The 24254-nt window shown below is 40.6% G+C and overlaps 1 protein-coding gene across 1 annotated transcript in view; it reads left to right on the top strand.

Annotated features, from left to right (window-relative positions):
* The window catches only part of dntt (deoxynucleotidyltransferase, terminal), a 77347-nt gene that overhangs the window by 5435 nt on the left and 47658 nt on the right, over positions 1 to 24254 (top strand). Inside the window, exons 2-7 of the mRNA XM_069538352.1 lie at positions 340 to 514; positions 3534 to 3644; positions 14598 to 14768; positions 18503 to 18574; positions 18771 to 18894; positions 21148 to 21280. Of these exons, the coding sequence (XP_069394453.1) occupies positions 340 to 514; positions 3534 to 3644; positions 14598 to 14768; positions 18503 to 18574; positions 18771 to 18894; positions 21148 to 21280 (786 nt within the window). The remainder of the gene's footprint in view (positions 1 to 339; positions 515 to 3533; positions 3645 to 14597; positions 14769 to 18502; positions 18575 to 18770; positions 18895 to 21147; positions 21281 to 24254) is intronic.

Here is a 24254-nt window from a genome sequence, read left to right as displayed (position 1 = left end):
ACAGAGCTAAAAGGAGAGTAAATAAATAAAGTTACATGAAACTAAATGTTAAATAATCAAATTTCACTGTCTGCTTGACATGCAAGTGCGCAACATTTTGTTAACAAGTTAGCTGTACCAACTTAAAAGGTAAAAACTATGTTGGTGTTCACAGCCTCTTCCTGCTGCAGCCAGGAAAGAAGATCAGAAATCGCAGGTTTACAAGCGATGCTCTGTAAATTTTAAACTGTCTTTTCGTTTCTAGATGTTTTCGTTTCTTAAAGAGCTTTGACTGACCTGCACGAGACCACAAACTGAACCGTGACCCTTCTGACAGATCTTGTCTTCCTCTCTCCTCAGCGATACGGTCACTCATGTTGTGTCAGAGAACAGCCAGGCTTTGTCACTGTGGACATGGCTGAGGGGCTGCGATCTGAAGAATCTACCCAGCGTGCACGTGTTGGACATCAGCTGGTTCACTGACAGCATGAGAGAGGGGAGACCTGTTGCTGTGGAGACCAGACATCTTGTTCAGGTTTGTGTGTTTCGCACAAACTAAACAGTATCTATGCAGATATGGCACAAATAAGAATACAGGATTTATTTCATTAGAAATGTCAGATTTTATTTGAGTAAAGGATCATTTTAAATTTTTGTACAGGAAATGCATATTCGGAAGTTATTCCTTCATATGATTTATGACTATATGTAACAAGCCTCTCCTTTTCACCCTGCAAAACTATGATGTCTAATGTGTAATGTCAGCCCCCTGACAGGGAGAACAAATTTAACTTCCCTCTGTCTCTGTTCATAGTTCTACAGTTCACCTTGCTGATAGCAACAGAAACTCCCCCCATATTGCATGGGAGTGTCAGATAAAGCAATCAGCTGGATGTCGAGGTTCCGAGCAGCCCACTAACTGAAACACATTGACACACACATTTTCTCTGTGGATGGCACTATGAAGCATGTGGGTCCAAAATAAAGACATATTTATCTCCTTTTCCTCCCACAGTGGAAAGAAGAAAATACTCAACTCGTTACGCTTGTCTGTGACGGCCTTAACGGTGACAATGACATCTGCTGTGTATATGCCTCAGTACGAAATACCCCACAAGTGTCTTTGTCTTGCAATGGCATTGTTTCCACACAAGCACGTGAGTGTGGCACATCAGTGGCGTGCTTCTAGTTGACTGCATCATTAAGTGACAAGGCTAACGAGGCCATGCTGGCATTTATTGACCCATCTCCCTGGGTAACCAAAAGCCCACTTCTCTGCTTGTTTTGTGATGCTGTTCCTCTTCGAAGCCAACAAGGTAATATGCGGTGGCATTTATCTGCGAGCTATAGAGATAAAATGCTTCCCATACAGGCTACTTCCCGACCACATTTGCCTGCAGCTCCTTTTGACAGTTTGGAAATTCAATGTGTTTTCGTGTCACAAATATTCTATAGGAATTCAGGAAGGAATTTTAAGCTTTAAATGTATTGAAATGTAACATGTGCCATTATGTCTTGGCTTGCAGAGAAGATGTTTAACCTATTTAAGTGTAGAGGTGGGAAGATGGAAGAATATGCTGTAAAAGAAAATGGAAATGATTTCCAAGGATTTAGAGTTTGTATGTGGCTTGTGAACATGTGTCTGCTCTCACTAATTGGTTAGATGACGTAAAAATGCACCGACATTAACTCAAAACCTGTTTGAATCAGCTATGTCTTGAGTACATTTTTAAAACTGTCAACAAAGCTTGGAACTGTTCAGGGTGTGCCACAGTATGTTAGCCTTCAAAGAAGCCAAAGTACCAGTATCAGTCAATGTAAGAGCATTCATTGGTTTATAAGTGGTGATATAAGTGTTTGAAATGTATGAAGGTGTTGTATCATATATAAAAATAGATAACAGAGCTTGTGAGTAAAAGGATCTTCAGATTCAATGTAAAATAAATTTGGGGTCAGTACAGTGCAGCTTAAACGAGAGAGATCGTCGTCACAACATTGCGCATGTGGAAGAATGATGTTGTGATCACATATGCATTTATTATTTGTGACGACCCACCACTTTCAGATTAGTTAAATCTTTTTTTATTGCAGCACATTGATTCTCTTAGCCCCTCCTTCATCCAACCTCAAGCAGTCAGAGCCAATCAACAGGCATGTTTATTTGCATGTGATCTGTGTAGCCATGGAAAACGTGTTGAAAATGTGATCTGATGCATATGTAGAGAAAATGGCAGAGGACCAGGTGTCGGTTCGTGTGTGCAGTGACAAGTAGTCTCCCTTTAGAAGTGGAGCCTCTGTGACCTTTGACCTGCTCAGCAGCCCAGGAGGATTTCATCTACCCACCTGAGTGCACTCTGCGTGACAGCCATTATCATGGACGGCGTGGAGTGCCTCTGCAGTTTACAGGAGGGCGCAGGAGTGGGCGAGGTCCTGCAACGCTTACAGTTGTTACTATCTCATCTCGACAGATGGTGTGTGGAGAAATGAAGCTGCGGCATGTAGACTGCACATATTAGTTACATCTGAGTCGTACAGCAGAGGTGGAGAGGACACTGGAGAGAGGGCCAGTGGGGGGGTTCACTGCCTGGAAGATCGGTGTTAGAGCTTCCACAGAGTTATGGGGCTGTATAATAACCAAGGCCAGATGGGAAAAGCAACTTCTGCATGCTGATGTACAGACGTTTGTCTCCATGGATGCACAATCCCATATTGGATTTAACAAACTATAGCTGAGGTGGAAAAGTGAGGGAGAACCTCCTGTTGTATTTACAAGCAGCGCAGTTAGGGAGTTTCCAAGGCAGTTTTACTTTTGATTGGCAGAACAATTGTGGCGTGAAATATATTCAGTTATTCAGTTTTTTTTTTGTGGAGAACAGGAAGGGCTCCTGGCAGAGAATAAATGATGAACAATTTTTTGAATCCCTTACTGATTGATACAGCCCAGCTCTGTGAGAGGTACCAGCTCTTTTCATTATGTTTTTGAGACACTCTTGTTCCCTCTGCAGCATCGATCCCAGTCAACACAGTGTGGCGACAATCGCTCCATCTTCCTCTTCCTCCTCTTCCTCCCCTTTTTTATATCATTCTCCCACCTATTCCATGGGCAATTTTATGGACACAATGTTCTCTTTTGTGATGTCTAATTGTCTGCAAGAATATTAATATTACATTGGTAATCCTTTTGACACATATATTATAAATGGGGAACCATTTCTTCATAGAATGAAAAGGCAATTTACAGGAGGCAAATTGGATGATGGCAAGCAGATTTGTAATGCCATGGGTTAGGTAGTGTAATGGATTTGGATGCCACCAGACTGTGAGATGAGTGTCATTAGCCTGTTGCCCTGGAGACACACAGTCATAAAAATAACTTCTCCAAGGCAAATGGCTACATTTTAATGTAATTCAATTTGAATGCTCGGCTTCTGCGCTAGTCAGGAAAAACCTTACACACATTTAGCCTGACAACAATTTGCAAAGGCTCAGAAATAATGACAATTTATGACCGTGTATTTGTGTGTTCATGAGTCTGTGGTTATTTTTTTACACAGGACACTGTGCCAGTACTTCCAGAATGTTCTACACCCACTCCTGAGGTCAAAGTTTCCCAATACGCCTGCCAGAGACGGACAAACACGGAAAACTATAACACGATTTTCACAGTAAGAAACTGTTTTCTAATCTCGCTCTGGACACAACTGCCCCTTTATACATTCACCCACCTGTGGCTGTAGCTCCAGCTGTGCAAAATATAAAAAGCTCCCTAATCTGTTCTGCTCTAATTGGATGGCTGGCTTGCTTCACTCACCAGAGCTCTGACACAACTCCCCCCCCAAAATACATTAACCTGCAAATGAGTAGCATCTGCAGCTGTGCCAATCGGAGGTGCAACAGCTGACATGCCCATGATCCCTGGCACCGGGACTGGCACGGACACGCCCTGAGGCGCTGCGCGCTACGCCAAGATGGGTGACAGACGTGACACTCCTCACAAGCAATGATGGATCTGTCTCTCTGCCATCTGGTGGCCAGCATTGGGAGAGGAGGGGGTGGTTGAGGTGCGCCGCTGAGGAAGTGACACTCAGGTTCATGCATGGAGATGGTGAAGTGGTTAATTGGCTGAATGGGTTAGATGTTGATGAGCCTGTGAGAAAGAGGAAATGATGGCAATGAAACTGCAGGTGCACAGTGAGAGACCAGAAAATAGGAAGTAGCCAGTATACGTGTGTATTACTCACATGAACAATGAACCACCAGACAGTGGTTTTGAGAGGTACTGCTGGAAAGACTTGACCTACATTTCTACAAAGGGATAAATCAAAAAGAGCATTTATTCTGCATTAATGAAAAACGGTCGTAGTTTCCATCTTCATCTGTCTGAGCCTTTGCTGCCTTTCCTGTTTGTTCTTTTTAAATATGTTGTCTTGGGTTTTAGTCTGTTGGTTTATAGAAAACAAGCAATTTGAAGACTTTGGCCTTTGAGAAATTATGACAGACATTTTCAGTATTTTCATTTAAAAACTAAACAACTAAACTTGAAAATAATTAATGCTAAAAATAATTAGCAGATGAATCTATAATGAAAACAGTAATTACTTAAAATTTGAATAGCAATAGGGTCCTCATGATGTGCTGGGCCCCAGACACCTGGCTCCCTCCCTGGATCTGACCCTTCCACCACCCTCAGTGACCCCGAACAGTCTGTCTCCAAGAATGTCTTGTTGTTTACAAGTCTAAATACGAGAGGGCTTTTATTTCATAACTGGGAAACAAAAACTAACACAAGCACCTGAGAGTCTATGCCTCTGTCTGACTGTCCTTGCTTGTCTGTGCTCAGCTCCTCTCTCTGAGTTGCCTTTGCCTGATGAAACATTATTGAAACATTCCATAAGCACCTCATTACTGTCCTATATACATTTGCATTTGATATCACTGGGGTCCTCATACTTATTTGTTGTTTTGGTGCAGTGGGAAAAAAAGTGGACCAAATCACTGTGAGAGCGATGCAATCAAAGCTTAAGGATGCTTTATTTTGCATCTATGATTAGTGAACATGTGTTCAGGAAGTTCCATACACTTGTAAAATAAAATCAGGAGTGTTTGGTGAAAGGGCTGACGCTGATGTTGATGCTGTGAACAAAAACACTACTCCTACTCCCTTGTCTGAATGTTCTGGACGTGTGTAACCCAGACCATCTCCAACAATCATATTAGATATGAACAAAGAAGTCAACCAAAATCTCATTAGTTTGTGTAATTCTTCAGGTTCTGAAAATTGGAAATGTTTCATAATTGAGATTTCAGGATACTGGAATCACTTTTATTGTGTAATTATGCCCTCATTAGTTGTTGGTGTGTTATGCTGTCAAGTCATGGATGTTTGAAAGTGGCTAAATATAGATTACAGCTGATTATTGTGATAAAATGTTCTGAAGAAAGTTCATTCTCTCTCATTAGCTTTTTAGCTGTCAGTTGACAGCATTGTAGTGATGAGTGTTGTCAGAGGAGAAACATGTCTGATGGCAGAGGTGATGGACCCTGGTGAGAATTGTTTTTGTATATTGGTAACAAAAGTGATGTTCATCTGCTGCCAAGACTTAAGAAAGATAGAGACATTCTTAAATACCTTCACTTTAATCAACAACATGGATACAGTATTCTGTGGCTCATTCACACAATGGTTCAGTGTGTGGCTAACCAGTAGTTTTGGTAACATGCTTTGCTGTCACCTAGCAACCACAACTTTTACTACTACTACTAATTAGTTGATGTGAATATTTAATGAGTACAGAGTATTCATGTAGCTGGTGTGATCACATCACAAGATAGTTTGCAGTCTCTGCCAATCCAACACAACTCTAGACTCTTAAAGGACACATGTAATACTTGTTATATGTTATATATATCTTTTTGTAAATGTAAAAGGTCTGCAATGTTAAAAAGCCCAAAGTCTGCAGCAGGCACGTGCACAGACATTTTTGGGGGCAGGCGCTCAAGCCAAAAAAAAAGGGCACCCTTTGCCAAAATTAGAATGAAGTAAATAATTGGGCTCCAGCAGAAAGGGAATTTTTCTCATCCAGGGCAAAAGGGCAGGTGCTTGAGCACCACTAGGGGTCTATCTGTGCACGTGCCTGGTCTGCAGTAAAAGGGGCTCCTCTGCCCGACAGAAAACTCTGCTCGTTTGAGGAATGAGCGGTTTGAGGAAAGTGATGTTTTTTCTGAACATTAGAGCAAATAAACCTTTTCAAGTAATAACCCAAATTAAAATTATCGACCTGAATATGCATAATATGTCTCCTTTAAATTGTGGACTCTGCGACAACAACACAACACAAAATATACAAACAAAAACTGAAATTGACATGATTTTAAATAAAGATTTGTCTGGCTTCAAAGCTTTTACCACAGTAAATTCAAAGTGGATGACCTTGATGACTCCTTTATATCACTAATGCAACTTCCATAAAAGGGGACATTGAACTGTCTGAAACTTCCATTTGTAAGAAGGACATTTTTTAGGATCAAAACCAGGTCACTGATCTCAGTTAAAAGAAGCTCTGTTGAGTGCAGTGGCTAATACATGTCATAAAGAAATGTGTTCTTTATACTGCTGTGTACTTTTCCATATCTAGCAAGGCAGCTTTTCTGTTCTGTGATTTTATGACAAATCATCAAAACATATCTTTTCTGTAGCCACATTCAAATACAAACATGAAAAGATCTGGTCAATCAAGTACACATCATGGAAAGTATAACATATGCAACTTGGAATCAATGATACATGTACATGGCAGAAATAAGCGGGGGAAATTGACTGAATACTGCGATTACACAAATGAAGGTAAACCTCTTCTCTGACCCCCCAGGGAAGTTTATTTGCATTATGAGGTCTGTGTAATCTCTACATCCAATTTGCAATCAGTTAATGTTAATACAAATATTCATTTGTTTAACATGCATGTACGCGCATATGTAAAACAGTATGTGCTTATGTATGTGTATGTATATTTGTATGTATGTGTGTATATATGTATACGCTCACTTTTTCCCTTTTTCTTTCCTGTTTCCTTTTTCTTTTAATAATCATCAATGTTTTTGCTGAGGCCATTGAAGTCTCTTTGTTTAACTCTCACATATTGTTTGACATTTCCATGTATTAATGAGAACAAGGTACATGCATAGAAGAATATATTTGATAAAAGCATCAAAAGAGAAGTTAGTGAATGACAGGATGTGGCATCGGGATTCTGGCTCTGTAGTAACTGCAGTAACTAGAATTGTTGTGGGAATACACTTCCAACCTCACTTTGTTGGTGAGAATTGCATATCAAATTGATAGCACTCTCATATTTTTGTATTTATTATGGCGCTTAAGCCAGGAGATGATTCGCTTAACATTAACATTTCAAATATAATTCAGTGCTTGATTTGGAAGTCTTACCCAAGGACAAACAATGAGAAAATAGACTTAACCACATCCCCAAAAAATATTTACTCAATCAACACACAAATTAACTTCACAAAGACACAATATAGGAAGGAAAATACCACATACTTGGGGGGGGGGGGGCTTTAAATGTAAACAGCCTGCAATGATTTCAGGATGTAGAGGAGGAGAGGAGCTTCCAGGGCAGCAGGGCGTGCTGGAGGAGGAGGAGGAAGTAGGTGGTGCAGGGAGGTGTCAGGATCAGGAAGAGAGGATGAGCATCATCTCAGAAACAGCACCCCAGTGAGGTGTCAATCACACACTGGCAGCAAACGGCCCTTCATCCCACAGCCATGCACTATTGATTTATTCCTCCCTGCTCCCTCTTTATCCCTCATCCCTCACCATCTCTGCCTCGCACTCTTTCACTCCTAACGCTTGTCCCTGACATTCACACTGTGCCCCCCCCACTTTTGTTGTCTCTTGCTGTCTTGCTCTCGCTGCGACTGAAAAATCCACACCGTCTTTGCGTAAGTACACACAGAAGTCAAGCTTCCTCCCTCACCATTTTTTTTAATCTGCTTGGCCTTGAGACTTCTGCTGTCATTATTTTACCATAAGCCTGGTGCATGCCGACACAAAAATTGACAATTGTGTCTTGGCTGATTGACAGCCAGCACTGAATTACTTTTCTCTAATGGCAACAAACACACACATGCACATAGACACTTAGAAGTGTGCCAGAAAGACACAACATACAGTGTGCTGAACTAATGAGAGGAGGAAAAGAAAGTCAGTGGAAGAAAGAGGTGTAGAGAGAAAAGGCTTAACATTGTGAATTTGCTTCCCTGCAGCACAAGGCCTCCAATGCAGTGATAGCAGACATGCCACGGATGAGGAGATGTGTGGATGGGGTATTGGAGTACTGAACCTTAAAGGCATCAAACTGATTCCTTACATCCCCCAGTGGCGTTAACATTCAAAACTTAAACCAACAAACAAAAAGATACGAGGATCAGAAATGGCTCACACGTTGCTGCTGTTTCTTTACTTGTTTGACTAAAGTGTTTCATTATTTTACTGCTGACCACATCTTGGTAAATTCCATGTCAAAATGCAGTTCACTTTTCTTTGAAGGTGTTTTTAAAAACAAATGAGATACCCCCAGTTTCTTTATTTGAGATAAATTATGACATTACATAAAGGGGAAAAAAAATCTAATTTATGTCTTCATATTCATCAGATATGTGATGGATAAAATCCATCTCCCAGCTGTTAATCTTATTAAAACTCTTCTCCGTGGGTTCTCTGACCTCCTTTCATGGTTTCGTTTTGCACATGCGGTGAGACGGGCTGCTGTGAGAACATGACTCGCAGGCATGTCCGTGATATCCGATGGCAGGGGGTAAATCGGCGTGCTACATCAACGTCCCTACGCGCCAAGTCCCACTACCAGCCTTAACTCCTCATTAATTAGATAAATGCATATACAGAGTGGGTTTCCAGCCCAGAGCGCAGAATTCATGCAGTTGCTATGACAACTTGACAGTTGACAGACTGGCTGCAGAGGATGTGTGTGTGTGTGTGTGTGTGTGTGTGTGTGTGTGTGTGTGTGTGTGTGTGTGTGTGTGTGTGTGTGTGTGTGACCAGTCTTAAACAGACACCGTAACTTGATAAAATCCCTTGTTTAGTATCAATGAAATAACTTCTGATTCAAAGATAAATACCATCAATAAGTTGCTCCAAGAAATTAAACTTACAACATTTCAGATGACACTGACAAAGTAGATGTAATGATTGTGTTAGCTAACAGTTGATAAGACAATTGGTAATTAGCAAAGTCTTGCATACTTGAATAGACTCATAGGACTGAATGTTTTTTAAATGTCATCAGATTCTATAATTACTGATTAACGTCCCTGTTGTTGGTGAATGTGACTCCACTCCACAACCTGCATGTAAATGTTGCAAATTTTTAAAAATGTTTGGTGTCCTGTCTTTTTTATATTTTTCAGATTTTAGACTACTTATCTATATAGGTATATCTATGTATAGCTGAGGTCAAAGACAGGGATGGAAAGGCATGAATGTGCTCCTTGTACTGGCTTCACACTACGAGAGATTCTTGTTCTCTTGCATTATGTACTAGATCATCTATTTTTGATAATTCACGTTTACCCTCTGGTTTTTATTAGTGTGGCTTCCAGACAGACTTTCTGCAACACACTCTGCACAGTACACACTTGGGACTACATAAGCACGGCCTATCACCTATCCAGTTATTACCTTGCTTCTCCTGTTTGTATCGTGCTGTGTGGAGAACCCAACTGGGTGTGTGTGCTTGTGTATCTGTCTAGGCGTATGCATGTGTGTAATTGTACATGAGTGTGTGTGTGTGTGCTGGGATGTAAAGGGTGGCTCTCATTCCATGTGCTGCTGTAAACGGGTCAGTGCGTCTCCTGGGTGAGCTGGACTGGAGTCTGCTGCTCACTGACCTGAGGCTGCATGTCTGCACAGGACTGGCTGATGCAATGACCTCAGATTTTTGAGTTTGTCCTGAGCACTGGTCACACTGGGCTGCACCAAGTCCACATCATGGATCTAGACATTTTAGTCCCAGTAGTGGTCTTTCACTATTTGTCCTTCAGGCATTCGTGCCATGACGTGTTTCATTCACTGTATGGTATTTCACTGATGGGAATTTCTAGTTTAGCTGTTATTATTCTTAAACATAACTAATTCATGCATTACATCAAGGGCAGTGGCATCATGCTAGGGTTGGCATTATATGAAATGCTGACCCAAATGTCACAAGCAATTACAGACTAAGCTGTTTTAGAGATGACACTATACACACTCTGTTGCACAATGTGTTTAATGTTGAATTAAATTCAGAGTAATGTAAAAGATACGCTTGTAGTGTCAACCCTACTGAGAATCAAAATGGTCTCCTTTGGCTGCATTGTGACAACAGAGCATTAGAAAACACCTGCAGATTTCCATTGCTATCTATTCACTTAAACCGCTTTCAGATGTGCACTGAACTGTGGATGTTCCCCCGAAATTATACGGAGTGGCTGAAGGTAAGAATGCAAATGTCTGAGTCAGTTGCTGTGGACATTCTGCAGAGATTTTTTCTGCCAGCTCCCTGGTGAAAGAATCCTGAGAAAGAGGATTCACTGTGAGTGAGTGGGTTGATGTTTTTTTAGACTTTTAAAAATAACTGTATGATACCTTTCCAGCATTAAAATATCGTTAGATTATAAATGAATATAATGAATCAAACATTAGTGCCCTGTATAATTGCTCAGACATTGTTGGACCAAACAGCACTTAAAGGGTAAATCGAACTTCAGTGTTTGTTCACTTCAAAGTCTGTTTATCCATGTTGGTTGTTGCTGAAGTCTACAGGTTTGAAGATGGGGGAAAAAATCCGGGGGTGCAGCATATGAGTGAAGTGAGCTGACCAGACCTCCTCCTCATCTCTGCTGGAGGCTTGTGGCTCCAGGCTGTAGTAGCTGTTAGTGGTTGAGTTTCATTGTGGATAATAAAGGCACTGAGTCTGAACAAAGGAAGAATGGAAATTGAATTTCTTACAGTTTTAGTTAAAAAAATAAAAAAACAGCAACGTTCAAGACTAAAGAGCAAAAATTCATGCAGTAATGCAACTTTTCTCTCTTGTTCTTAACACAACAGTTTCTGTCACTTTTGTGCTCATAAACAAGTGCACAACTATGTCTCCCAGCACAGACTGAAAGTGTGCTCTGTTGTTTCCATATTCATATTCTATTTCTTATTAACTATTGTTTCTCTATGATGGCACAGGTTTTCAACTGCTCTTTTAAAGTGACTGAACAGCTATTAACACATTTGAAATATCTTTTCAAGTATAACCTGACCCTTTTATTCAATGTGAGCTGGAAAAGCAGGACTCCAGTGATCTACTAATGTTGACAAGTGTATGTTGAGTGAAGCTCAAACCATTACAGTGGGACTCATCAAACACTATATTCAAGACAACAGCTCATCCATGGCATGGCAATGACAGCTGATTCTCCAGTTGGGGGTTCTGTGTTCTGAGTCAAGCTTCAGCAAACTTTGATTAAGCAGGTGAACAGCTATTTTGCAGTTATAGAAAGAAATCTGCAACCAGCATTACCTCAAGCCAAGCAAACAGCCCATTCCAAACAGACAGGTTTATAACAGGCACTAGTTCCAATAATTACATTTCCACAAGCAGCCAAACCTTCAGTGGACTAATGCTGCTGCGTGAATAGTCAACTAAAATATAGGTACCTACACTCTGTGAAGGTGCTACTGCTGTTTGCCTTGTAATGATTATATATTTGTTTGACCTTCTGTAGAGAACAGGTCTTAAATATCAAATCACCTCTGAACGTTTGCAAAAGCATTTGTTGCACAAAACTCAAATTTATATAAGAAGCAGCTTTGCATCATTACTGTTGTTGCATTTAAATTGACATCATTTTACATATCTATATACAGCATCTGAATAAAGAAGGAAAACTATTAATTTACCAACTGTAAGAGAAAGAAGGCATGTGGCAGGATGACACCTTCTTTGAAGTCATTAAAAAAACTTGTGGGTTTTGAAAAATCTTTGTAGGTTCACGGTGAAAACACCAAATTAAAAACGGGAAAGTGAGATGGCACATCAATTTTTAGCTCAGTTTTCTCATTTAGAGAAGCACTTAAACACACGATGCTTTGGCAACGAGAACACATTTCATTCTTGTTATGTTCTTATATAAGATAGTTAGATCATTCCTTTTTGATAAGCTTGGGTAGATGTATCCCATTTTGAACTGTACAGTTTTTATCAACAGTTATTTTTTTAATGCCTCTTTTGTTAATGTCTAATGCTAAGCTTAAGGCTTAAAGGTACTTGGTGGTTTGAGACAGGGTTTTCATATTCTTGCTTCAATAAAAAACAGCTTTTCAGTTAAGTTCTAAACAAATGATGGAAGTTCTCCTCATACCTGCATCTCTTCACCTCTCACTGCACCAACCTGCTCCCGTCTCAGAGACACAACAATCTCATTTCCAATGTTTTGTCATAGCCTACATGCAAATATTATACCTGGCTAATGAATGGCAATACTGATGATCCAGCTCTCCTGTGGTGACATGTTTTTCTCCAATTCGTTCTGCAACAGCAGCTCATCTATTCAGCGGCAGCAAACCGTGAAGCGGTCGGGCTGAACACGACGCCACATGTTCAGCTGCATGCCAATGTTAGAGTGTGACAGACAAGATGTCTCTCAACAATATGAATCCAATGTTTAGAATGTGGATGTCAATGATGTGGAATGGTCCCCAGTAGTGACAATCATTTTATTTATATCTCTGTTTGTTAAATGTGCAAGTTACACTAAATTCATATGCCTCATTTACATCTCCATTAAAAGCAATTTTACTACTCAACACTAAAACATTGTGGTAAATTGCAACATCCATGATTCTGTTTTCATTAATCTGACTGATTTACCTTGTGCTCAATCTAAGATTTTCATTGATATTACAGTTTTGGGACAAATTTGGGCAGTGGAAGCGAGCTGTTAAAGAATATAGACATTATCTCTGTTTGGTTGATTAGGAATGTAATTATTAATTATTCTCCATATTGATTCATATGTAGATACATTTTTTTGATAACTGATTCAAGTTCATTGCATAACATGTAAAAAAAAAAAAAGCAAAGGTGCCATCACAACTCATCATCCTCTTTTCAGATTCTTCATTTTGTCTGACTAACCATCCAAACCACATTCAATTGACAAAAATATCAATCAATCAAATCACCAAAGTAGGATGGTGCTAAATTGAATGTATTCCTCTGCCCAACAGAACCAACACTCAATAAATTAGCAAAAATAGTGGACGGATTACCACAAAACTTAGTCGAAGGACGTGACATAGGCCGTGAAAATACACATTTTATTTCAGTCAGGAACACTTTGTCATGATTTACCCATTTATTGCACAATGGGGATACAGTTATGATTAGTGCTGAAGGCTCCATTCTTTGGATGTTCCTTAGATTAGCCGAGCAGCGTGCTGAGATAGGGACAGGGAACATGTGCAGAACCCTCCGGTGGGCGTAGCAGGCAAGATACATTTGTTAAAAGTGAATATCGTTTACCACAACCATGTTTGGACTCTGTGCTAAAAGGTGGAGGCTGGGGTGGTGGAGCCAAGTTGCTGGAGCAGGGCGTGAGTGGCAGAGTAGCTGAGCAGGGATCAGTGAGGATGAGGTCGTATTTAAAGGGAGCGCTTCGGTGAGAGAATGGGCTGTGATTGGTGGGTGACTGACGAGCACCCATAAACCATCAGTAGCTGACAGCTTGTGACAGCTAAGGACATGGCTCCGTGTCCTGCATGAACTAAAGCAATGCTTCATCTAGGCATGGGTCTGGACTTCTTTATATACAGTCTATGGTCTGGACATAGGGCACGTCCAGGATTTTTTGTACATTTCACCAATTTCCCAGGGAATAATTCATGGATCTTGAACAATATGAAAATAATCAGGCACTGTAATGGACAGATATCTATAAAGTATGCAATTTGGTGCAAATCCACATAACTTTTTGGATCTAGTAAATTTAAATCTGGTCTTCTAAGGGGAGTGTTGGGCCTTGGCGGAGGCCAGTTTGATATGGCAGACTTTTGAACATGTTGCTTTTGGAAGGGGAAAGTCAGCGCCTGTTACTCTGGGGAGCCTGTTGTGAACAAGTGGAAAATGACAGGTTCCAGTTTGGTGTGCACCTGCCTCAAATGTCTGTGTCTGGTCATCCAGAAGAAAACCGCATGCAGGAGGTCCTGCTGTACAGTGACTGCAACGGGGACAGGAACAGGGATAGAGAGGGGGGATCGAGGAGGGAGGAAGGAATTGGAGGGAGCTCTGTTCCTGTCTGGTTTCCTGTCCGGGTCACTGCATCTCACATGCGAATGCACACCTGACACATTTTTGCTCAGTCTATCTTTAGTTGCTTGGCTCTCTCTGACTTTCCTTTGTGTAAATACTCCAAAGAATTGATGACTCATAAAATATGCCTGCCTGTTGTTACTAACTCTGCACCTGGAAATGTGTATTTTTGCTTTTAGCTGCTCTCTTCTATTATTCCTCTACATCCTTTCACCTGTCCTTGCCTGCCTCTCCCAACAGGATGCGTTTGAAGTTTTGGCACTGAGCTATGAATTCAGCGAGATTGAAGGTCAGTGTCAGGCCTTCAGGAGAGCTGCTTCAGTCCTGAAGAGTCTGCCCAGCGCGGTGCGGCGTCTGGGAGAGGTTCAGGATCTGCCCTGCTTTGGAGAACATACTATAGGGATCATAGAGGTAAGGCCTAGAGCACTGACCGCCAATACATTCATTTTATGTGTTGCTGAAACAATTGTCTTTTTAATGCATTCAAGTGCTGAACACTTGTCATCCTCTCACAGCATTTGTGAATAATAATTGATTATTGTGATGGAAATATTATGGTTATTTTTTTAAATTATTTTTCATTCAGTATTTTTCGGGGCCTGTCTAATACATGATCGCAGCACATAGAGTAAAGTCACAGGAAGAGAATCTCAATCCACCACTTATTTGTGTTAGAATACTGAGTCCCCTTTTCTCTATTGCAGTATGCGTTGGACCCAAGGTTGTGTTAGGGAGCTAGATGGATTACAAATGTAGGAAGGTAAATATTGTCTCTGCAAGAGGGCCACATGAAGTCTGATGTCATGGGACAACTAATGCTCATTTTGCAAGGACGGCTCAGTTGCGATGATGGCAGCTACTAATTGTTAACTTCCCATACGGCTTATCCTAGTCTCCCTGATGCATCCTGTTTTGAGAATTAAAACTTCCACTTAAGAAATCATCTGGCCCCAGAAAAAAACAAAATTCCTTCATTCTGCAGGATTTCTCTTACAATTCTCTGACAACATACCTTGAGACTGTAACGTGTTCAGGAGCTGACTGACTTTTCAAACAAGAAGAGTTTTCAAATCAGCTCCTGTTTGCAAACAGGAAGTGACTGTAATGGATTACCTCTCTCACCACACAGCTTTCCGGTCTCTTGATCTTGATTTTCATACTGTTCTGAAAGTTCTAAAGTCAGAGCCTTGACAAGAGGAAGCCAATCTCAATACACTGGGAAACGCATGGTCAGCAGTAATGCTAAATTTAGGTGATGTGATTATTGAGCTAAAACAGTAAAACCTGTAGAGATGGCTGTTTAATGTAGCAGTAAACCATGACCTTTATAGACTTTTATTACAGAGTGATATGAAGAGCTGCAACACTGACAGACCTGACTAACTCCACTGGGAAATAATAACACTGACCACTTTGCAGTTTGTAAAGGAATATTGCCCCCCTCAATTAAACAGAATAAGTATAGTATATCAACCAACCTGATTAGTTACAGGAGTATTAGGAACAAATCAATCATTCAGCTATATGTGACTTACCAAAATACCTGTATAAAAATTAACATTTTTGCTGAATATTTTTGTTTTAAAACTAATATACCTTTTGATATTAACATCAGAAAGTAAGTTAGAAAATAATAAGAGTTGGAAAAACACGTTTCTTAATGGTAGTTTGAGAAACAAATAATAACACCATTGTTAAGCATTGTAAATCCAGTGGACTCAGAGCCATAAGGAGGAAAATGTTCACACTGGGGTAGTAAATGTAACAATGCTGGGGAAATGGTGTTTGGAACACATTCAACATATATGTCGTGACACAAAACATAAAACATAGAAGAACTCATTTCAAATCCCATGGGCTTCACTGCAAAAGACCCTTGAAGTTCACTGAGGGTGAGTAAAGGCTTTATTACTGACTTTTACACTCTGTGGACTCGAGCAGTGGACAACTACAAATAAACAATGTCCAGGTATGTCAGAACCCAAACATGAAAAATGAGGGAGTAGCAAAGCTTGCAACCTGTGGCAACCAGTTCTTTCAGTGCTGTAAGCCCAACTTACAGTGCTCGAATGTTTTCAGTTCAAGCTCAGCCCAATTTTGTCAAGTAATTCAGAATGAATTAAACAAGCAAGGCACCTTGATGTCACACCAGTCGGACAGGTTACAGACAGCTGTCTCCCAGAATCCAAACTCTGCGGCACACTCTCAGAACATATGAAAACAACTACCAGTTGCTTTCAGGGGACAAGGATGAGTAAGAGAGGGTTCAGATATTGTGTTTATTGAGTAAAGCATCCAAGGTGTTAGATACACACATATCTCAATCTAATGTATGACTTAGATCTGATGATGATGATGCTAAACTTAGTTGCAATAAAAGAAAGAGTAACTATTTGGCAGGTTGTACTTAGAACATATGACCTTGATCGATTTCGATATTTTGTATTGATATTTTGATGGTGGAGTCTTCCTTTAAATTTAGCTTGTTAGTTTGTTTTCTGTCAAGACGAGTGAAGATTCATCTTTCTGAATCTGCACAAATATGCTTTCTGTGGCATTTCATCTCATGAAACTAATTTGCCATGAGCTATTGGAGGTAAAAAAAAAACAGAAATATGACATTTGAGTTCAATCTTTCAAAAAGATATAAAGAAAAGTTCTGATATTTCAAGTCCCGCACAGATACACAAACTTGCCCCACTGATGCTCACACATGAGCACACATACTGACAGGCATCACACAGATTTACTTCATCTTCTGAGAGAGAAAAAAAAACGTCTTATTGGGTCGCTGGGCAATCATCCCATCACCTACAGTGGAGCTCAGGGCAGACATCATGGCAGGTTGTCAGGGAAAGTGTCGAAAATTTTTTGCTCGGAGAGAACGGTGAATCCCTGTTGGAGAACAAGGTGAACCCTGCAGTCTAACTCGCTGACACATTAAACCTAACATACACACGGCCGTTCTCGGAGCAGGCTTCAAAATCTGTCACATCTCCCACCACAAGGCTGATTTATTTAACAAAATAACATAAATGTACCAGAGAGGCCAAATTAGACTGCCTGTGAGTGACCTCTCCCTCTTGTTGTTTCCACACGACTCAGACGTACGCCCAGCCGTGAGTTTTTTTGTTTGTTCGTTTTTTTTGGTTAGGTTGTCTCTTTGAACAGATCGCGGCTGAAAACAAGAAGATGACATGACACGAAAAACAAAGTGAAACCAAACAGAGTAAAAACAAAATGCCTGATGTGCCTTTGAACATCGGAGTGACACTGTCAGCAGCGACTGAACCGCTCGCTGCTGACTGAGCATCCAAAGTGGAGATATAAACCTACTGACATGAAAGTCTGGGAGCACTGAGGCAGAGTTGGTGATGAATAGATAGTATACATTTTCTGTGTGTATGCGTGTGTGTGTGTGAGAGGGGGCATTGTGCATGTTGAGAAGTGCATCTCCCTCGGAGCTGGGAGTGTGTTGAAGAATTATCCTTGTGTTTGAGGTTGGCCTTAGCTGGAGGGTTGAAAGGCAGAGGTGGACGGCTGGATGCATCATTGAGCACTGAAGGCTGCTTTAATCTGCACTGTATTCACAGTCTAGATCTTAGGTTCACTGGTTCATTGAAACTAGATGCCATCACTCAATGCACAAGCTCGAAATGCACATGCATTCTTATAGTAAAACACAAAGATGCAGGCTCACTTTTGACACTAACAACTTTTACAATTTCCCCTCGGGTGATGGTGGACATTAACCAGCGAACTGCTGTCTGAGTTTACACCTTCTTGTAATGAAGACAGTTAAAATGTGACCAGCAAATTGCTGGTGTTCTGCTGAGTAAGGCAGACAATTAAAGGCAGAACATAGTTGTTCCAGAGCAAACAATAAAAGCTAGAGAAAACATTACCCTGGGCTTTTTTTATGAATGCTATAAAATCAGTATTAATCCCAGGTTTCACAACAGCAACGTCATTATTTCTTGAAAAGAAATGGAAATGAGGAAAACTGATTTAAGTGGAAACTGTTTTAAAATGTCCAGCAATTTGGGTCATTTGCAAATCGCTGATGGAACAGGAACAAAGTGGAAAACATGCAGATGCTGATACCAAAAGTGTTTTCATATCATCTACTTTTATATATGTTGCAGGATATTCTTCAGTATGGCCATTCGTTTGAAGTAGAGAAAATACTGTCTGATGAAAGGTATCAAACAATGAAGGTCAGTAGATGAAAAATAACATTTGTTTGCTTTTGCCATTCTGGTGCTTTGAAATCGCTGTGAAAATGTTCGACCATTTGCTGTCTCTCCAGGACATAAAGCTTTTGAAAAACTTGAAATGCTAACTCCTTCTGAGGAGAGCCTGTCATTTCAGAGCATGTCTTCTTGATTACATCCTTACCTCGTTTCCTGCCAGCTGTTCACAAGTGTGTTTGGGGTTGGACCGAAGACGGCGGAGAAGTGGTACCGCAGTGGGCTGCGCTCATTCAGCGACATTCTGACAGAGCCCGACATTCATCTGAACCCGATGCAACAAACTGGTACATCAACATTTCACCCTCTCCACTCTGCCACTCCACAAATAATGGACTGAAAAATACAACTTGAATTTGCTTCTTAGAAAATTTCTCCAGGGGAGGTTTGCATCTCATTCAGAGCCTTTTTTTTCCTTTTCGGTCCCATAGGAGGTTTCTTATGTGATTTGTTAGCTGTAATGTGTTTTCTCTAAAAGTGAGATGAGATGTGACCAGCAGGGAGTTTACAGTGAAAACATAATGCAAAAGGCAGCAGGGGTACTTTAATAAAAATCAATGAATAGTGACTATGAAGTAGAATGCCTGCTGTGGAATTAACACTCATCAATCAGCTGGGCAGAGCGCGAACCAGAGCACTCCATAAACGCCAAGTCTGTGTGAGGCTGCTAACAGTGTATAACTTGTATAGCATTTTAATGGTAAATGCAACGCAGGGGTGGGGAAACTTTTTCTTGCCAAATGCTTTTTCGATTACCACCTATTTATTATAACACCCTTCATTGGCTTTACTAAATGATTAATTATATATGAGAAAAAGTATCACACTAACCTCTGATGTGATGGCTGGAACCTTTTGTCTTTGGTGAACGATCTGATGTCCGATGGTAGTGTCACCTTTGGTCATGTCATGCTAGTAAAGTCAGTAATTAACAGTCATCTAGTGAGTTGATCTGTATTAGTGGTCTGTTTAATCTGAGGTCAGAGGGAAAACTGGAATTTTGCAGCTGCAACAAGCCTCCTTCAAAAGTTTACTTCTGAATGAGGTCTAAGCTTCTTTGAAATTATCTCACTTCAGAGCTAATTGCTTGGTCACCACCAAACTTCTGTAAAACATTGTCTGACTGTGGTCTTGGAAAAACTGATTGTCGGTCACCAATCCAAGTGCAGTTAGTTTACCTGCGTCTTTCCAGCTGTAATGATGCTGGAAGTTGGCCTTTGCACTCTGCTGACTTTGGTGACCTCCTGACCTACCTTCATCACCACTGGATGGATTGTCATGGAATTTGCTTCACATCCACATTAAATGCCCCCTAGAGGGTGAATCACAGTAACTCTGAATCCCTTCACTTTTAATCTAGCGCCATCATCAGGTCAGAATTTAAATGTATCCAGTACTTTGATTTATGACCAAATACTATAGAATCTAATGTCATTCCCATCAGCCTCAGCTGTACTTTGAATTAAGTGCTGTTGGTTAGCATTTAGCTCAAAGCAGTGTTGTGCTGTGCTATCATGGCTGCTGACTCTTAATCTTGTTTCCTAACATTGAAGCGTATTATGGTACTAACTGTCATTTCTGTTTCACATCAGTCCATGTTCCAGGTGAAATTATAATTCACTCTGAAAGTATATGGACTTGAATCACAGTGTTAAGTCAATTCAAATATGACCTAGTGATGGCACTAGATGTTAAGGGAGGGGGCAATAACCAAAGTCCACAGAGACAGATGTGCAGAACAGGAAGTTATATTGGCAGTGATTATTCTCTGAGCTGAGTGAACAAAAATACAGTGAAGAAGAAGAAAGCATCATCAGCCTTTAACATATAGTATGTGGTTAAATGCCTCAAAGGAAAACAATGATATGCAACTTTTCATTTTTCTGCATCATTGCTTTGCTGCTGCTGAGGATGTTGCTGGATGTACATACTATGCATGTGGTGGTTATTCAAAACATTATATTACACTCATTGCAGGTTCCCATTCACTTTGAAACTCCATCCCATGTTGTATTATGCTGACAGACATCTTCATCAAACTGGTCATAATCCATCATTCGGAAGAGTCCCCGCTCCATGCAGAGAAATAATGTGATTTTTTGACATGGAAAATGTGTTTGTACCCTGATCTCGCCACTGTGTTCTGTAAATCTTAAAAGAGCAAAAACATGAATCATCCCATTTGTTTTATTGCACTACAGACAGAAATATAATGGCGGTGTAACTCTGTCTGTTCTAAGGGAAAGACAAGGATATTGATGCTTTTTATGTCGCACAGAAAAATGAGAAAACACAAAGTGAGATGCATGAAATCAACAAGATACCCATCAATCCATAAATCAGAATTTCGCTCCGTCTCTACAGTGTCTGTAATCCTCCTGTGTGTGCAGCAGCCGTGCACTGGGAGTCGCCTCCTATCTGCCAGCACATCACACTTTACCTTACTTTTAATTCACCATGACTCTCCACTTCCCCAGGGCAAATGGCTATGATTGATGGCTGACTGCCAGACTAATAAGCATGTGGTCTTTTCCCTGCAGGTTTTCTGCATTATGAAGACATCTCCAGGGCTGTCAGTAAGGCAGAGGCCCTAGCCCTTGGGAACATTATTGACGAAGCTGTCCATGCGATCACACCGGACGCCTTAACGACACTGACAGGTGGCTTTCGAAGGTACAAAACTTGTCTCCTCCTTTCAGTGTTGATATGGGGCTTGAAACAGAACAGCACTTCCCTTTCCACTGTTGTTAACTTCATATTGGTTATGCACAGGAAAATGCAAAAATATAAAAAATGTCTCAGGAGGGCTGCTTAAATCCCATGTGGCTACTCCTTATTACTTACTACAGTACCAGCATGGATGTCACCATGTGCGTGTGTTTTGGTAGATGCCTTAAAGCAGTTGGTGATGAAGTGCATCCACATATTGTTAATAATTATTCAATAAAATGAATTTATTTGACTTTTAATACTGCATATTATCACAGGCTGTTGGTCCTCCATCATAAAAGAGTGCCCGGGTCATTCGTGTTTTGCATTAGGACGCTTACATGCACTTCATTGTCAATCTCAGAGTGCACGGTGAGTGCTCTTGTAAAGCTACCTACTGAGTGTGACTGTTTGTTCACAGCCGGCGCCTCCCTCCATTGCCAGCTCTTTGTGTTGCTCTTTTTTTTTTTTAATGTGCAGTGCTTTGAGTGAGTGTGGGGCACTCTGCTGTGTGGTGTTGTAGAGATCCAGCCATGACCAGTGGCGTGTGCGGTAAATAATTCAAAAGCAGTCTGGCAGTAAGGACAGGCGCTTGCCTCTCAGCAGGGGTGACAGAGCTGCCTCAGCTCAGCTCACAGTCTTTAATAGTGCCTGGGCTACAAGCTTTATGTGTTGCAAGGGAAATATCTCTTTTCTCTCCAAAAACCTTATAAATGTTTCACTTGACTGTGTTTGTTGTTTTCTAACATTTTCTATTTCACAGAATTTTGGTATGAAATTATCATAGACTGACTTTTCAAAGTAATTTGGATTAAATATGGAGCCACTAGATATTAGCTGAACAGCAATTTAGCGAAAGCTATAATATTTAGCTTTCATTACATTTAAACAAGTGGAGATGTGTCATTGTCTGTTCCATTTATATACATGTTATACTACTGATTATAGTATTAAATAACAGTGAACTGCACACTAATGCATAGTACTGCATACTTTTTATACAGTTATTATATATAGCCTGTAGTACACAGGTTATACTGAGCGACCCCTGGTGGTTAAGGTCTGAAGGTATAAGTTGCATTAATTTGATTAAAACTTGGCCAAACGGTGGTGAAGGTTCCTGGTTCGAATCCCAGCTTGTCTGTTTGCAGTTCTCATGTTCTCTGAGTAGTCCAGCTTTCTCCCACCATTCAAAGAGTGGGGTAAAGTTAAGTTGAGACTGTAAATTGATCATAGGTGTGAATAGAAGAGTACATAGTTGTTTGTCTCTGCATGTGGGCACTGTGATACGCTGGCGTTCTGTCCAGGGTTTACCCCACCTCTCGCCCAATGTCTGCTGGGATTGGTTCCAGCTCCCTCTGTGACCCTCAAAGGGTAAGTGGTATAAATAATGGATGGATGGATTGGATTGAACTGGAAGTATTCCAAGACAACACAACAACATAACTAAACTCCAAAGACTTTACCCAAGGTTACAATAATGTTTATTACTTAATACTTCAACGTAGGTATTTTACAAGGCTCTAAAACACACATTAATAAATTAAGTTAACAATGGCTGAAAAACAGAGCAAGCAAAAAGAAGTAGACAAAAGGCTGAAATGGAAACCGGAGTATGCAACTCCTTGTGGTAGTAACCAAAGGTGTGGAGCAGACTCACCTCTTTCCAGCGCCCAACACACTGCAACTCAAAGACAAAATATAGAAACTCAAAGAAATCATTGAGTGTTGTATAAACGTAGCAGGCACCAGTGATGGGAGCTCACCTCCATGTTCTCCCACAAGGAGCAGGCCCATGCCTCTGGGCCTGCGGTGTGCAAAGAAAGAGAAAAACAAAGAAATGTCAGAGCACAGAGCAGAACACAATGTCACAGACAGATATACAGAGATAATCCTCACAAACTGCTTTGAATGGTGTTGGGAAACTTGCTTGAAAATATAATTTACTCATCGGTTAAAAATGGCTTTACTTTACACAAAATGCAACTCTCCAACTAATATCAGAGGATTCCAGAAAGTACCAGTGGGTTGTGTTAGCGAGAACATCCAATCTCAACAGTTACATGGGCGAACTTCACTTTCTGAATGCTGGGGTATAAATTAATTAGTCTCTGCGGTTATAGGTCCACAAAGTAAAGATAGGATCAAACAACACAAGGAAAGAAAAATCCAACATCTTTGAAAGGCATAAACGGCTGCTGCAATGATATCTCATTATGTAAATAAGTGCTTCTCAAGAGGAAAATGTGGTAATGTGGTAAAAGAGATGAGGAAAGAGATTAGAGCATCGTGGATACTTAACATCGAGAATGAAGGGGAGGAACTGTGGAAGATTTATGTGCCAGGAGTCTGCTGCAAAGTGTAAAGGGCCTGTGAGAGAGCCTTTATAGCAAACTCAGGGCGAGGAGGCAGACATCTACTTCATCTCATGTTTGGTGCAGGCTCGGGGAATATTACGTGAGACGTAATTAGATTCATGTGGGGCTATAATTGAAGAATGATCACTTGTATATTATTAGTCAGTAATTTACTTTCATCTTGTTAAAAAGTTGATTCTGTAGACGTGGTTTTAAACATAGTGGGAGGCGTGGTAAGGCCTATTACAAAGTGCAAAAATAAAGTGCATATGCTCTCTGAGATGCCAGCAGCACCACTAATAACCCGTTAATTCTCTTCAGCGTGACATATTTTAAAATGTTCACTTCTAAAGTCCTGTCAAAGCACGATTTAATTACCTATAATTTCCAGCCTGATGCAGAGTCTCTTATTAGCGGCATCTTTCCAGCCGATAGCCCTTGTCAAAAATGGGAATACACATACAGTATACTCTATACCTCTTTAAATAGATGTGCTTGGCTCTGGCTAATCTTTCATCTTCTGGATAACATACACTCAAAAAATAATTCTGTTCCCAAAAGTTTCATGAAATAAGCAGCGT

Source organism: Paralichthys olivaceus, chromosome 14 (genome assembly GCF_024713975.1).
Source record: "Paralichthys olivaceus isolate ysfri-2021 chromosome 14, ASM2471397v2, whole genome shotgun sequence".
In the NCBI taxonomy this organism is placed as follows: domain Eukaryota; kingdom Metazoa; phylum Chordata; class Actinopteri; order Pleuronectiformes; family Paralichthyidae; genus Paralichthys; species Paralichthys olivaceus.
Note: the sequence above shows the minus strand (reverse complement) of the source record. Positions and strands in the feature narration are given on the sequence as shown.